Source organism: Acanthaster planci, linkage group LG13 (assembly GCF_054643075.1).
Source record: "Acanthaster planci isolate LZ-2023a linkage group LG13, COTS_SCS, whole genome shotgun sequence".
Lineage (NCBI taxonomy): Eukaryota > Metazoa > Echinodermata > Asteroidea > Valvatida > Acanthasteridae > Acanthaster > Acanthaster planci.
In genome coordinates, this window is record NC_141789.1 from 10,164,158 (window position 1) to 10,178,582 (window position 14,425).

Here is a 14,425-nt window from a genome sequence, read left to right on the forward strand (position 1 = left end):
GGCATCCTGGTCGAGACGTCGGGTTCGCACTCCAAACCACCGTTGGTCTTAGAACCACCGAAAGCCTTCTTTCATTCCACCATGCAAACTTTCAAATCCTGCTTAAGAATACCTCCGCTCAAAACTTTCAATGCACCACTTTGCCTTCGTTTATTATAAAGCACCACGAACTGGATACAACTGTCTCCCGTAAATTTCTCAATGTACTACGGTTTTTTGCCTTTCAGTTTGACGTTTTCTCTGCAGATTTTAGCGCTCGGGGAAATGCTGGGCCACGCAGTTCCCCTGAATGTGCCAAGGTTTTGCAAAGAAGTCGCATTGCCTTAATACTTCAGAATTATGATTCAGATCAGGTAGTCCAACTGTCATGCTGGACGGAATCATCGTGTAACCTACCATCCGTACTTTATTAAGGAAGCAATAATCCGTTAGTTTACTGCGCAGCCTTTTCTCTACTTTTGTTTAGAAAAAAAAGTAACTCATCATCTACGTATACCAGAAACTTGATCAAAAGGTTGGATGACAACACTGGATCAACTAATAGACGTAACATCCTTACTCTCGGCTGTATTTATGACTAGTACGCATACAAAATTGGCTAGAGCACAAACATTCTGACTCAGTATTTGGACCACGGCCGAGGCAACACACAAATAACGCAATAGCTTTGATATTGCTTTTCCACAGCTACTCTTTATTTAACGCACGTGTACAAACGCACAGCCACAATTATTTCAACACAGAGAGGCGGCATCCTTCAAGCTTGTAGAGAACAAAATGGCGTAGATAACTGCACAAATTGAAATCAGCGTTATCAACATTCAGGACATTGCAAGAGGGAGTAATTAACATCTAATTTCTTGCGTGGACGTTAGATGAACAATACAGGATAATTACTATATACCCTCACCAAGAGATTGTGTGTTCTGTATCAATAACGAGATCCTTCAAGGGAAAATGCAAACAAAATGTTAATGATTAAAGTAACAGCGGGAATATATAAGTACTATAAATCCATGGCAGTTATTGAAAAGATGGATTTTAGATCACGGTTTTCTTTCGTTGTACTATTAACCAGATGGGTCTGTATAATATGCTTTTTAACCGTTGCATCTGAAATGGTTCTCCGACCCTTGGAAATCGTAGTACGCTCGGTGTCTGAGTCGAGGGTTGTGGAAGTGGAAAGTACATTGGCAAGATGATTACACACATGCCAACAAAAATGAATTCACGCGAGAGAGATAGAGAGCTGGATCCCGCTGAACCTTAGTGCTTTGCCCTTTATCAAGGAAAGGTTGGGGAGAGATCGTTATGTGGCAGGCCAAAATTAAGAAGATGGCTGTTCAGTCACGAAGTATTGTCATGAGATTGGAGCAACGGCAAGCTCCGGGCTTGTACTTTTGGGAGACGATGCATCAGTCGCTACCTTAGCTGAAAAGCTTGGCAACAGCCATCTTATCGAATCTTAATCGCATGTGGAGGTATACGGCTCTTCAGCTTTACAAGACTGCGCTGAAGTTTCCATTGTTGTTTCATTGGACACCTGAATTTCTCAGAAACTCTCTACCAGATCAGCGTCTTTGGCCGTAAACACCACATGATTTTCATCGTATCTTAATCCTCAAAACCGATCTTTATCCCTCAAACAAACCTGGCATCTCTAAAGCCTACTCCTGATTACTCGTACTTTGGTTGGAAAGTGCCAATTGCACAGAAATGTTGGCTGGACGCCAGGCTAAGGTCAGTCCAAATGAATGTAAGAAAATGAGGCTTAACTGAAAATGATATGTCTGTTCATAGACTAGTATTTAGTGACACACAGTGAGCTGTACCTGGTAGGAAATTGTTTCTTAGAAAAAACTACACGATCTGTCGATTACCTCTCGAATCCTCGCGACTCCTGCCGCCACTTGAGTTACCGAGGAGACTATGCCAAAACTAAATGTGGAATGCATAATTGTATTGCAGGTTACATTCAATAACTGAATGGTTTAGCCTTCACTAGAATATCTTTGCGGAATATGAAATGCTTGAAAACAAAGAAGAAGTATTTCCCAAAGCAAAATAGAACAAGGAAAAATATCCAAATGCAGATCCAAGCGTAGTTTTGTTATGGACGTTAATGAGTGATAATGGAGTACTGAACCAACGAATACTACTTATAAACGACTTCCACTCTGTCCTCGAACAGTTGCAAAAAGACAACGAAATTAACACCATGTAATCATTCAGATATAGCTAAGTTAATAATGTACTTGTTTAAAATTGTCCACGACTCTGTTTTTACGCAATTTCATGATTATCCTTCAGAAAGAAGTGACAAAGTTGGACCTTTTTCAATCCCAAAAAAACTTTTGGAATAATGTATACACTAGATAAGTGACACTTTTCCACGCTTCGTTGATACATTGGTCAAAACTTACAAAGAGTAACTGAATTCTAGTAAAATATAATCCATGGGAAAAATCACATGTATTTTCGCAATCATCCGTTGAGCCTTAACCTAAGAAAGCCATAGTTAATGCGCTTGCTGAAATCACTGCAACCTCTCTCAAAAAAAATCGCGGAATAGTTTTAATTGGATAGCAACGATACGCTATTGCAACCGAAACAAAAATTGAGCGAGAATGGATGTGCGTTTCATTGATTAACCCCATTCCTTCCCAGTCGTTTTTCAACCAACATGTGTGTCAAATATTCAAGGGGATGGCTTTCAACCGGGGCAAAAGTTAATCAATTATATACTACCTATTGCAAAGCACCGGCCAGAGTGTCTATCGTCGTAACTTTGTCCGTGGGTGTTTTTTTTTTTATTGGTTTAGTTTTGTTTTGGTTTTTTTTGTACCGTCACAATAATCTAGGCCTATACCTTTTTGTCCGTCGGTGATATTTTTATTAGCAAGGCAAAACTATCAAGTTTTGATTAAAGAAAGACGTTTAAGTGAAGAAAGCATTTTTTAATGCTTAAGTTGAATTGTCTGTTACGGTTTTCATGAACATGCCAGACTTATGTTGGAGGAAAAACCACTTTCATGTGTAACTGAAGTCTTTAGGCAAAATAAAGTTCTGAGGTAAAGGAGTGGCACACATTACAGACACATCCTACAAGTGCCAGGGATTATTGATTCCATTTGCCTCATTGAATTTTTGCCATTTTCAGCAAAAAATAGTAATAGCAAGTAGATTTATTGGAACGCAAATATAGCTTCAACACAATCGTCCTTTTTATAGTTTTGGCTGAATCAAGACTGATGTTTGTTCAGTTCAAAGCAGTCATTTGTTTTCGGTGAGTTCTTTGAGGGTTCGTTAGTCACCTGTCTGTGAGTGTATCTGCTGGACCGTCTGTGTAAGTCTCAGTGGTTGCGTCAGTTTGGACGTCCGTTGTCCGCATACCGACTGGGCTCTGCTCCATAACCAAATAACGCTAGAGCAAGATTTGGTAAAGAGTATACAAAAAAATTAATGGGGGTCACTCAAACTTGGTCAATCGCTGAAATAAAACGGCGTCGTGTACATTTGTATATCGAAACAAATTATTGAAGGATGAATGGTGATAACATAATTAGCCCAGTCAGGTGGGCCGGGAATAGAAATGTTGCAAGAATTATCATCGAATCGACCGTCTACTTATTGTCAATATCACGCTGCCAACCCGGGAAAATACTTCCACACATTGATCATTTGATGTGTGTTGGGCACACAAGAAAGCTTTTAAGCGTGTTTGCTTAGATATGACAGATCAACGGTAAGTTTCCCTAAGCGGTGTCGACCATGGCTCTATTAATATACGCACGTGACAAATTAGTCGTGGTATAAATAACTCCGACGGATGTGTTGGTGGCCCGTAAAAAGAAGGAGGGGTTAATTGGCGATTATACAAAATAGCCGGTGGCTGGCTATTGTCCGTGTAACACTGGAGAAAGAGTCGACCTGTACCGCTTATTCATCACCAGCAGTGAGTCAAATGCCGGCCGAATAAAAATGAAATCCTTTTTCCAGATATTACCGGACTTCACAACTCCAACCCATTTGGGTACACAATTTATGATTAACACTATGCCTGTAGCCCAGTAATATTAGCCAACTCTCACGTGACCTTTCCTGGAATTTATAAATACGAGGTTTTCTGAGATGAATATCAGATCGGAACTGAAAGATATCATTGTAACATATAAAAAAAAAATTGAATTTGAAAAAATTGAAAATACAGGTACATTCATGTGTTCAATGATGGATGGTAATATTGTGTCCATCCGCAGTTTGGTTATAACAGAGTTCAGAATGCAAGGTTTACTGTACAACCAGCAATGTCAACATCTTGTGGATTATGTAAACACGTCATACGGTTGGGTGGTACCCACATCGCCTTTAGGACAAAATGAATGGATGTTTATTTGGCAAATTGTGACGGCGAATAGGTCCGTGTCTGCGGGTAAAACAGATCTGTCATAAAGCGGACAGGTCGAGAGGACTCGAAGTTACATAACGTAAAACTCCATTACAATAGCAAACGCGGCATTAAAAGAATGGCGTTTGATGATGATCCCAGTTCAAAACCGTGTGCATACTGTTCACCGTCTCCTTGGCGCTTTGTACATTGTAAAGCCTGTTAAACACATCCGGGCAAGCATGTTTGAAAACTTGCCGGACTTGGCCGGCATGACGCGACGAGCAGGGTGTATGCATCATCATCTGCATTTTGACAGTCGAGGCGACCTACGCAGATGACTAATTGTCAAAGTGCACACGTTGTATGTTGACAACCACTCCAATCTGCCTCTCACACCAGCCAGTCGATCAGGTTAACGATTGTTATAAAATCCTACATCGTCTCTGAGGCGGGCGCGCAATAGCTCGAAGCCGAAGAATCACCCCTCTGACGACCCTGATAACATATTGCGGTGATTATACAGGCGACAACTGTATATGCACACGAATTCACTAACACCAGACATTACTGCCACAGATTCAACAACCATGTAACTTGTCTTTCTCCAGCAAGACGACGTAATTTTGTTTGACTAAACCCTTCGTGACTCAATTTCTTTTACAATAATGCCACACCATTGGGGGGAACACAGCTAACAGTCTTTTTTAAATGGGGCAAAGTGTCCTTGTTAAAGTCATTTTACCCTTAATGCACAAGCGGGGAATTCGTAACTGACTTTAATTTCTCGTTTGGCAGGCAAGGGGGGGGGGTTGCTACGTCACCCGAGTCGCCTGATTCTAAACTGAGCATGTTCATTCCACATTGACGTATCTGTGACGTATTAAACATAAACTGGGGAAAGACTCCGCTCGGTGAATAACTTAAAGCAACTCAGGGATATGAAAAGCTGCAAGGGATAAATGCCACAATCGATTAAATTGGAGAAATTATTACAGTAAAATGACTGACTTCCAAGGAAGTCAAACTGAATCACTTCTCTTGGCAAACAAATGCAACACATTCATATACAGGATTAATCCCTAACTGTAAATAGAATTTGTTTTAAAAAGACTCTAAGTGAAACGTATTCCAAGAAAAAGAACAATTCAATTTAACAAAAATAAACAATTTCATAACAATGCCAATAGGCCAGCTCTCCATGGACAGTGAGGATATTTTTCAGCAGATGTTTGTCTTGCTTATTGTTTGCTTGAGCTACCAAAGCGGTAAACAAAAGTACATAAAAGCGAATGACTGTTGCTTGGCGAATGGATATCGGATTCTCAACATGAGTTCATTTCTGCCGTAAATTTTGTACAAGTTTCGAGTTAAAAAAACACCAACTGGTTTGGGGGAATTAAAAGACTACATACAAAATACCGATCGTGACTGATTAGGGGGATTTTTTTCAGTTAGAAATTTTTTTGCATATGCAAGACCATGCGCAGGATTGCCCCAACTTCACGGCACTTTGCTACGTTCTTTCGCTGGTAATATCAATACTCGAGGCGATGTTCAGAGGTTGTTGGCCTGTCATTGCCGATTGAACACGATCTTAACTGCTACACGCCCGGGTACTGCATGGCGCATTCCCATGTACGACAGAGGGGTCACCAACTCGGGCCATACGGCCCGGTCTTCGCGTCATGCATGGCAATCTCGCACCGATCAGCTCCCCTATGTCCCTGCTTGCCGATGTCCGACACGGAGGCGGGCCACATCAAAAGATGATCCCATCAACGGCGATCGCCCAAGGTCTGTTTTCCCCGTCGACCGGGTGATCAGCAATCGTCCAATTCGGCAACTGATGCCGAGAATGCCTTCGCGGCCACATGGGTGTTTTCACTGAAGAACGAAACTCAACGCGCCCAAAGCCATCTTGTGTTTTTGTTAAATACCTGTCTTGTTTTCCGTTGCCTAAACAGTCACAGATTTTACCAGTTCCTGTCTGCGTCACGAACGCCTGTTTAATCCAGGAAGATGGAAGTAATCCCTGCGGTCCTAATATGTTTTCTTTGCTTTGTGCGATTGACAGAAGCGTTATATCTTACACTGTGTGTCGATGGGAACAGTGGCCTGAATTGATAGCTTCAGTAGACCTTTTATTGCGACATTTTTCACCTCGGTGAAACTGGAAGCAAAGAACGACTTATAAGGTGTGTTTCCCGACTATACTTTTTCCCCCAATTTAAAATCAACGTCAACGTTGCAAACATCAATATATTCCGCTTAATTCCCAAGTGGCATTGTCGAGCATATAGCTGAGCGCAAAATTCAAGCCGATTCTTTGGTGAAAAAGAACAACATTCTGTCACAGAGTTTCAGCACTGGCCCAGAAAGGGGAACCCGTGAATGAAAACCGAAGCACCTTCCATCCACCATTACTCCCAGTGGACAGTTAGCTCCAGACGGATCCGACCATTCAATAAAAATTGTTTTGTCCCGTGAATTTGAGAGCCCTCCCCCCCCCGGTTGATAATCTAGCCGCCTTTCATTTTGGAATATTTTGACCGATTACCGTCACCGAACAGCATGTGTCTTTGCTATTTACGCACAAGCTAATGTACGAATTTGATATTTTCTGTTGTTTGGTTTCGACTCGATGCTTCCGATCCCCAGACCTGCGGCGTAGCTTGGCAAAACGAAGGACCGATCTTTCCGCACAAGCACTCCCCTGGCCATTTTCTAAGTGCACGTCTGCCTGAATCAATGACGACTTCGGGGGGACAAATGTGCCTTACATGATCCCAGACATTTTTTTGACACCGCAGGCTAACATTGATGTTCCATTATCAGGAGGAAGGGGAAGGAGAGAGAGAGAGAGAGAAGTCTTACTCCATCTGACACAATGGTAACCATATTTCGGCTGCAAACATTTTCGCATTCGCTCAAAACGAACCGCGGCTTTTTTGTTACAAATCCGTTAAGGGGTTTATAAACTTCCCAACAGCAATCGCATACCAGCTAATGCAGTGTTTCGCACAGGATTCAGGTCGCTATACTTCTCTCTCTTTCTCCCTGTCTTACATTCGCAGGAGAAAAACCTCATCAATCTCCCATTCCGAGTACGTAGATTCTCCCCGATATTTCAAGTGAAGGCAGAAGCCAGAGGATACTATTAGGCCTAAACTAGGATGTGTTCCCCTTCCAAAGTGCCGAGATTTCGAGAGAAAGAGAGAGGGGGAGGGGAGAGAGACTTAAATGGAACGGAACCAAAGTGGAAAGCGGTGAACGGCAATAATGGACCGATAAATGATGGCGGTCAAAGATTAAGAGAGTAAAATTCCAAAAAGAGAGGCCATAACGAAGGGGGAAGTACGGATTTTTGCGGGGAATGGGGCGGGAGGTCGGGTTGAATGTGTTTAATTTTTTTCTTCTGAACGACAGGCTAATTATTGTGGCACCTACCTAATTTCATGTTATAATTTCGCAGAGATTCCAAAGTTTGTCTATGGAACATTTTGCAAAGAAAAAACTATAGAGAATACATTACATTTAGCTCGAAATATCAGCAGTAAGAAAAACACCTTCGAGTATGAGTGCGTGTTCTTGGTTTCAGAGCATTGGCACCGACACACAGCTAAGGGCTCAATATTTTTGACAAAAAATACGAGCATATTGAGTACAATTTTACATGTACATGTAGTTATTGAAATTTCAAGAAGTGAAAGTTGCTTTCACGCAAACCTATATGCTTAGATTACATAGAGATGTACATGTACCGAATGAAAATGGGGTGCACTTGTAGAGTATTTCACTCCGCACTAAGTAATAATGCAAAGTAGTGAAATGGTGCTACGACATACGCGGACATCCTCGTTCTGTCAGTCAAGCACCATCATTTCAATGTCAAGCCTGTGATTTTTCCCACTGTAATTACATTAGGATTCCCAGTCTGTTCCTGGCGCTGACTTTCATCGTCCAATGCCCAGGACTTTTTTGAAAGCCTTGCGGAAATCTCTATTGAAAATCGTGTATATGAGTGGGTTCAGTGCACTATTGCAGTAGCCGATCCAGAAGACAAACGTGAAGAGGAATGTCGGTATATTGCACGATTTCCCGCAGACGGTGTCGATGGTGTAAAGTTGAAAGAAGGGATACCAGCAGGCAAGGAAACTGCCCATGATGATGCCCAAGACCACCGTTGCTCGCCTCTCGCGTGCCTGGGCCACTTTCCGACGCTTCCTCTCCACTTCGCGGTAATCACACGATGAGGTCCTCCGGCGTAGGTCAGCGCTCGCCGAGTTTGGGGACAGCATGGAATTATTCGCGAATCGCCGGATGCCGTCTCTATCGCCGGGAGGCTCCTGCGGTGACCGTCTACCCTCGTTCTGGCTGTTGCGGTTCTTGTCCAACCGCAGCATGGCGCTGGCCGCCTGGCTGGACGCCTCGTCCGTGTCGACCAGCTCGTAGGCCGTGGACCGGCCGCAGTTGCCCGCCTGGCTTGGCCTGGGGTCGCCGATGCCCTGCCCGAGACTCGTCCTTGCGTGTCTCTTTGCCGCCCGCCATATACGGATGTACACAAAAACCATGACTATCGCGGGAATGAAGAACGAGCCCATGGAGGAGTAGAGTACGTAGCCAGGGTCCTTGCTCACCTCGCACAGAAAGTATCCGTTGACGGTTCTGTCGTCGTTCCTCCAACCGAACAGCGGAGGTACGGAGATGATGAAAGACAACGTCCACACCGCGCCGATCATGAAATACGCGCGGCGGTGTGTGCGCCACTTGGCGTACTTGATGGGCCGGGTGATGGAGTAGTAGCGATCCAGACTGATAAGGCACAAGTTAAGAATGGAGGCCGTGCAGGCCAACACGTCAACGACCTTCCACATGAGGCAGAGGAAGGTACCAAACACCCAGCAGCCCAGGAGCTCGTTGGTGATGCTGAGGGGGATTATGAGAATGCCCACCATCAAGTCGGCCAGGGCCAGCGACACCAGGAACCGGTACTGGGTGCCCTTGAGCGCCCGCACCCGGACGACGGATATGCAGACAAGCGAGTTCCCGAACACGATGCCGACCACAATCAAGCCCACCACGATGCTCCACACAATGATGTGGGCCATGTTGTATCCGCTGGGTGGGAAAGGAAAGGTGACGGATGGGGTCATTTCTGTGCTGTTCGTTGTCCAGTTTACCGTGGAGTTGAAGAAATCCATGACGCATTGGCATCAAATGTCTTTCACACCCGGAAACAGCTCTCCCAGTATTCTGAAACAGCTTTCCAATTGTTTTCCGAGAGAGAAATCAATCCTGTCAGAAACTGTCAATTTCTATAGAACCTGTATTACTGTGTTTAGTACACTGAGTGAATAGGAAAGTACATATAGGCGTATTGCGTATGCTCGTAAGAGGACCACACGTGGGTTGGTACGTGTAGTTCCAAGAACCTTCTTCGTACCAACACACGGCACACACTAATCATCAAATCAATCCACGCATCCGGCGCACTCTAGCGGCACTCAAAACGGCTTCTCCAATGTCTTTTAAAGTACCAAACCCTTCACTCCCGACACTCTTTGACACAAAGAGTGGTATTTCAAATCACAATGCCGATGTGGGCGGTCAAGAGTTAGAGTCAATGTTCAAACTTGGTGCAGTTGCTCAAGGGAAAGGTTCAATTTGTAGCATAATCTGTGATGGCCAAAAGTTGAAATAAATTCGTGTTTGGCAGCTCTTTCAAAATCAGGTGAATGGTTTCAGACACGGAGTAATACCTGTTATGAAAGCCGATTTTTCTCCTCTGAAGGTTTCAGGTAACCAGCGTAAAAAATTCCAAACTCAACACTGCAGAACTCACTCTTGGCGTTTACGTGTTGCTCGTAGAGTCTGCCGTTATCACAACCCCGTTATGCCCCATCCTGTGTAGCCCCGGGGGTGGCGTAGTCAGAGTGTTGTCTCACAACACTGAGACCATTCATATCCTAGCTGACACGATTCAGCACGGAGACAATCACATCACCCAAGCATCCAATCCTCGCTCGGTTCGATCTGCAGAAATCTTGGGGCCCGTTGTTTCCTCGTCGCAAAAAGTGGCGTCACCTGTCAGTCTGAGCGATCGTGCTGTTTTACCGTGGCATTTTAACTTCTCCGCCGCCAGACCCAAGTCCGCCTTTTGAGTCGTGCGCACACGCAGCAGACCGTCAATGATACAGCCCGACGCTGTGATCACTGCTCGCGCTCGATCTCTGGTGATGAGGCTGTATTAATCCGGAATGAGGGGCGCTGGCGACGGCTGTGGAAAATATAGTGACAATATCCTCGCGGCGCGACGATGCCACAGGTGCGCGCGGCCTGAGCGCTGATTGGTGAGGGCCGGTAGACACGCCTCCACTCACCGGCACGGCTCGCTCTTGTCTTCATCGACGAGCCGGTATTATCTCGGTAGCAGGTGCGGTAAGAGCAAGGCAAAGATATGGCGGACTGTTGTTTAACCTTCGCAGTCTGGCTCCGTTGATGTTATCGTGAGCGACTCAAATGCAGTCCTCGTTTCGGTGGCCGGCGTCGCTATCTTGCCGCGAAATCATTTCCTGGTTTGCACTGCAGTGTTGCGTGCGTCGTTAAGGTGGTACGAGGTGTTGGACGTGTCAAACCATAGAGTGCAGGAACAGATCTATGGTCAAACGGCGCTCACCATCGTTGGAAAATCCAGTCGGTTTTAATGAGTCGTTTATTATTGCTCTTATATAGCTCAGATCAGAATGTCTCGACTACGTATTTTTCAATGCTTTTTTGTCAGCTTACGCTGATGCGACTCACCCTACAGAACACGTAGACCTTCTTCCCGTTAAGCAAGTAAACAAAAAGTATTTACTGTTTTTCTCTATCTCCAGCTCTGACGTACTAGGCTTACCCGTTTCCTTTCCGTGAGAATGACAGCGTATTTGTAAGCAAAAACATGCCATGTGCGAGGCCAAATTGTCCCACCAATTTAACTGCCTGTTCGTGGTTCATCCTCCATTTTCTGCCGTCGTCGTGGACACGTCACACCCGGGGGAGTCTTTTGAATTCGAAACGGGGGCAATGATTACTTTCTTAGGACCTCCTGTTACCTTCTTCAAGAATGAAAACGATCAATTTGGTCAGATCTGGCAGTAGTTAAATAAACATTTCCCAGCAGGTGATAAATTTGGTCTTGTTTTCAACTGCAATAGCCTATCAGCCTGCACCATGCACTCTCAGTAAAGCAAGTCCAGCGGAACATTTGTCCAGTGTACCTGCCAAATGTTGCCTGAAGGGCTCAAAAATTCGTAAGTGGACCGGTCGCTATTACTTCTCCGTTGCATGCCACATTTAAAAGAGTGAAATCTCATAGGCGTAGGGCCTGTTTAGAGTACGATAAGAGAGAATCATAGATGTGAATGCTTGGACGTAAGTTATTCCTCTCCCCCGTCAATTCGGGCCTTCAGTAGATGTCGCACTTCAAAGTGTCACCCTCTGTCTTGTCCGGATCGGTTTTGGCATAACCGACATTACAGTTTTGAAGGGAAAGGTCAAAGTGGCTGACATTACGCTCTGATCGTTCCTCATCCGGCTTTTTGCTGCCAGGAGACACCGACCCGATATTTGATGATTCGTTTATTGTCTTTAGTTGAATAAGGGTTGAAACTGCAGCTTCCTCCGCTGAATGTAGCTTTGAGTTCACAGAACCAGCACATTACGGAAGCATCGGGCGGCAGCCATGTTTATTTTTGAAGTGTAGTTGTAAACGTTCATTAGATTGAATGGTGACTGCGTAGACGGATTATGGGCCTACACCGATGAAAATCACAACTTCAAATGGATCCAGTCTAAATAAAGTCGACTTCACTACACCAGAAGTCTCTCGCCAACTCGACTTCGCCGTTTGAAACGAGTGATGGTGAAACTGGCGCTGTGTCAAGGTGACATTACAGGGTGAAACACAACAACACAGAATTCTAACAGTTTATCCCGAGCATGGATTTAATTGAGTTGAGAATGAGAGCGCTGGCAGACAATTTTCCTGGAAACTTTGGGGGGGTTTTCTTAATACTTGCATCATGGTTAATCAATCCGAAAGTTACCTTCTCTTTGTGCTTTTCAGGGGCCTTGGAGAAAATTTATGTGAGGTGTTATTGGATAACCGGATATACACCATTAACCTGATAACTAGGGCTCAACACCGAATTTGTGCGAGCATTGATTTAGGTCGTGAATTCTTGCGATGCCTTGCGATTTTTTTTGTTTTTCGTTTTGTGTGTGGGTGTGGGTGTGTGTGTTTTTTCGCTTGGATGCGCGCTTTGGGCTCCATGACTTAGCCTAAATTCCCTGAATCCTCATTGGATACAGTTTATTTGACTACAAACGCGCGTCGACGTTTCCGTGTGCGCAGTGAATGTACGTGCATGAATCGTAGAGGTAATACATCAGAGCATGAACTGATCCCATTGCCTTTGTGAGTTGGTGGACGTAGGAAGCTCCTTGACACGCGAGGGCGCTGTTGAATATACTGGGCCAGAGCTGTTTATAGAGTTGTGACCTGAGTGTCGTGATGGTTGGAACACAAATGGGTGGATATTGATATCATTCGCCATGCAGACAGGTAGTGCACAACAGTAGCACGCTGTACTGCACACATAATGAACAACCATTTTAAATTTGGTTCTAAAGTCTGAATTATAATGCTACTCAGTGTACATGCGGATCTCTGCTCTGCATTCTGGTGACTTGTCAGGACATTAGTCATTAGGGAGTGGGAAACCCTAGTGAAAACAAAATTTTATTAGTCAAGCAATAAAAATTCAGTTACCAAGACTGATCTTTCATTGACCTTTATCACAAAGGAATCAGTTTAAACAAAACTTGACTATAGGAAAAGAGCAACATGCAATTTTTAAGCGCAATCCTGTCGTTGAAGAGCAACTGTACCCTTTCTTGCGTGGCGTCAGGGCTGTGATCAACAATTAAAATTAAAGTGTACAAACCTTGACGAAATGTCTAAAATGTTGTTAAGTGACAAAAAAAGATTGCAGGGTTAGAGCGGTGATCGAGGAGGTTTCATATTTGGAAGACTGAAAGTAACGAGAACAGCTGAATCACATCAAACACCAACTCACCATATCTCCATGCAAGTGCACGATAAAAGCATTATGTGCTTAACCGCGCACGCACTGATGATAATTAGGCCAACGGCAACAGGGCCGTATCGATCCACTTGTCGCCGCTAAATGTAATTTATCCGGCAGGCGAGCACTTGCCTGGGTACTCAGTCCACCTTGATCCCCCCCCCGCGTATAATGAAAGCAAGTTTGCACTAGTTGTACAAATGTTTTTCCATATCGCCTCTCGGCAGAGCTCGGTATGAGGAGGGCGGGAAAATTGCTGTGGCATCGATCTCGGATATTTTTCCCGCCACTTTGCGGCTAAAGTGGGTCGATGCGAAATGACCAGATTCTCCCGACAAGCCCTGCCCTGGTGAGGTTTCGTAGTGGGCCAGTGGTCACTCTGTATGCCCACATGTTGCCTCTCCTCCAAATGCGTGCGGTTTTTTGGACTGGGCGTCTTGCGTTTATGCCATTCACTGTCCATCATTTTTGCGTCAGGTTAAAAATGTTGTTAAAAAGCATCACACTCTTTTCGCACAGTCACCTTGAGTAGTCACTTTCTTATAAAAGACGACGTGGTAGTATTTTCATTTCATGTTCAGCATAAAGATAATTGGGGCAGGCCGTTAGTTCTGTACACACACTGTTAAGGCATTCTGCCACCAACACACACATGTAAGTGTGTATTTCTGTAGTAAAGATTGCGGTAACACCATGTATTTATCTCTTCTTTGAGTATGTGTGGTTCTGAGAAGAACCGGGGAATAACTCGACGTTTCGAACAGTGTACTCAGGAGACTGAAGACGGACAGAGTACACTGTTCGAAACGTCGAGTTATTCCCCGGTTCTTCTCAGAACCACACATACTCAAAGAAGAGATAAATACATGGTGTTACCGCAATCTTTACTACAGATCTAGTTTCTTTC

General features: G+C 44.4%; 1 protein-coding gene across 1 annotated transcript; it reads right to left on the reverse strand.

The window, feature by feature from the left end:
• Nucleotides 1-410: 410 nt before the first annotated feature.
• On the reverse strand, nucleotides 411-10,833 carry LOC110985109 (alpha-2Da adrenergic receptor-like). The gene has a single exon (XM_022245882.2). It carries the CDS (start codon nucleotides 9,589-9,591, stop codon nucleotides 8,344-8,346), a length of 1,248 nt encoding a protein of 415 aa, XP_022101574.2. The 5' UTR covers nucleotides 9,592-10,833; the 3' UTR covers nucleotides 411-8,343.
• Nucleotides 10,834-14,425: the final 3,592 nt, after the last annotated feature.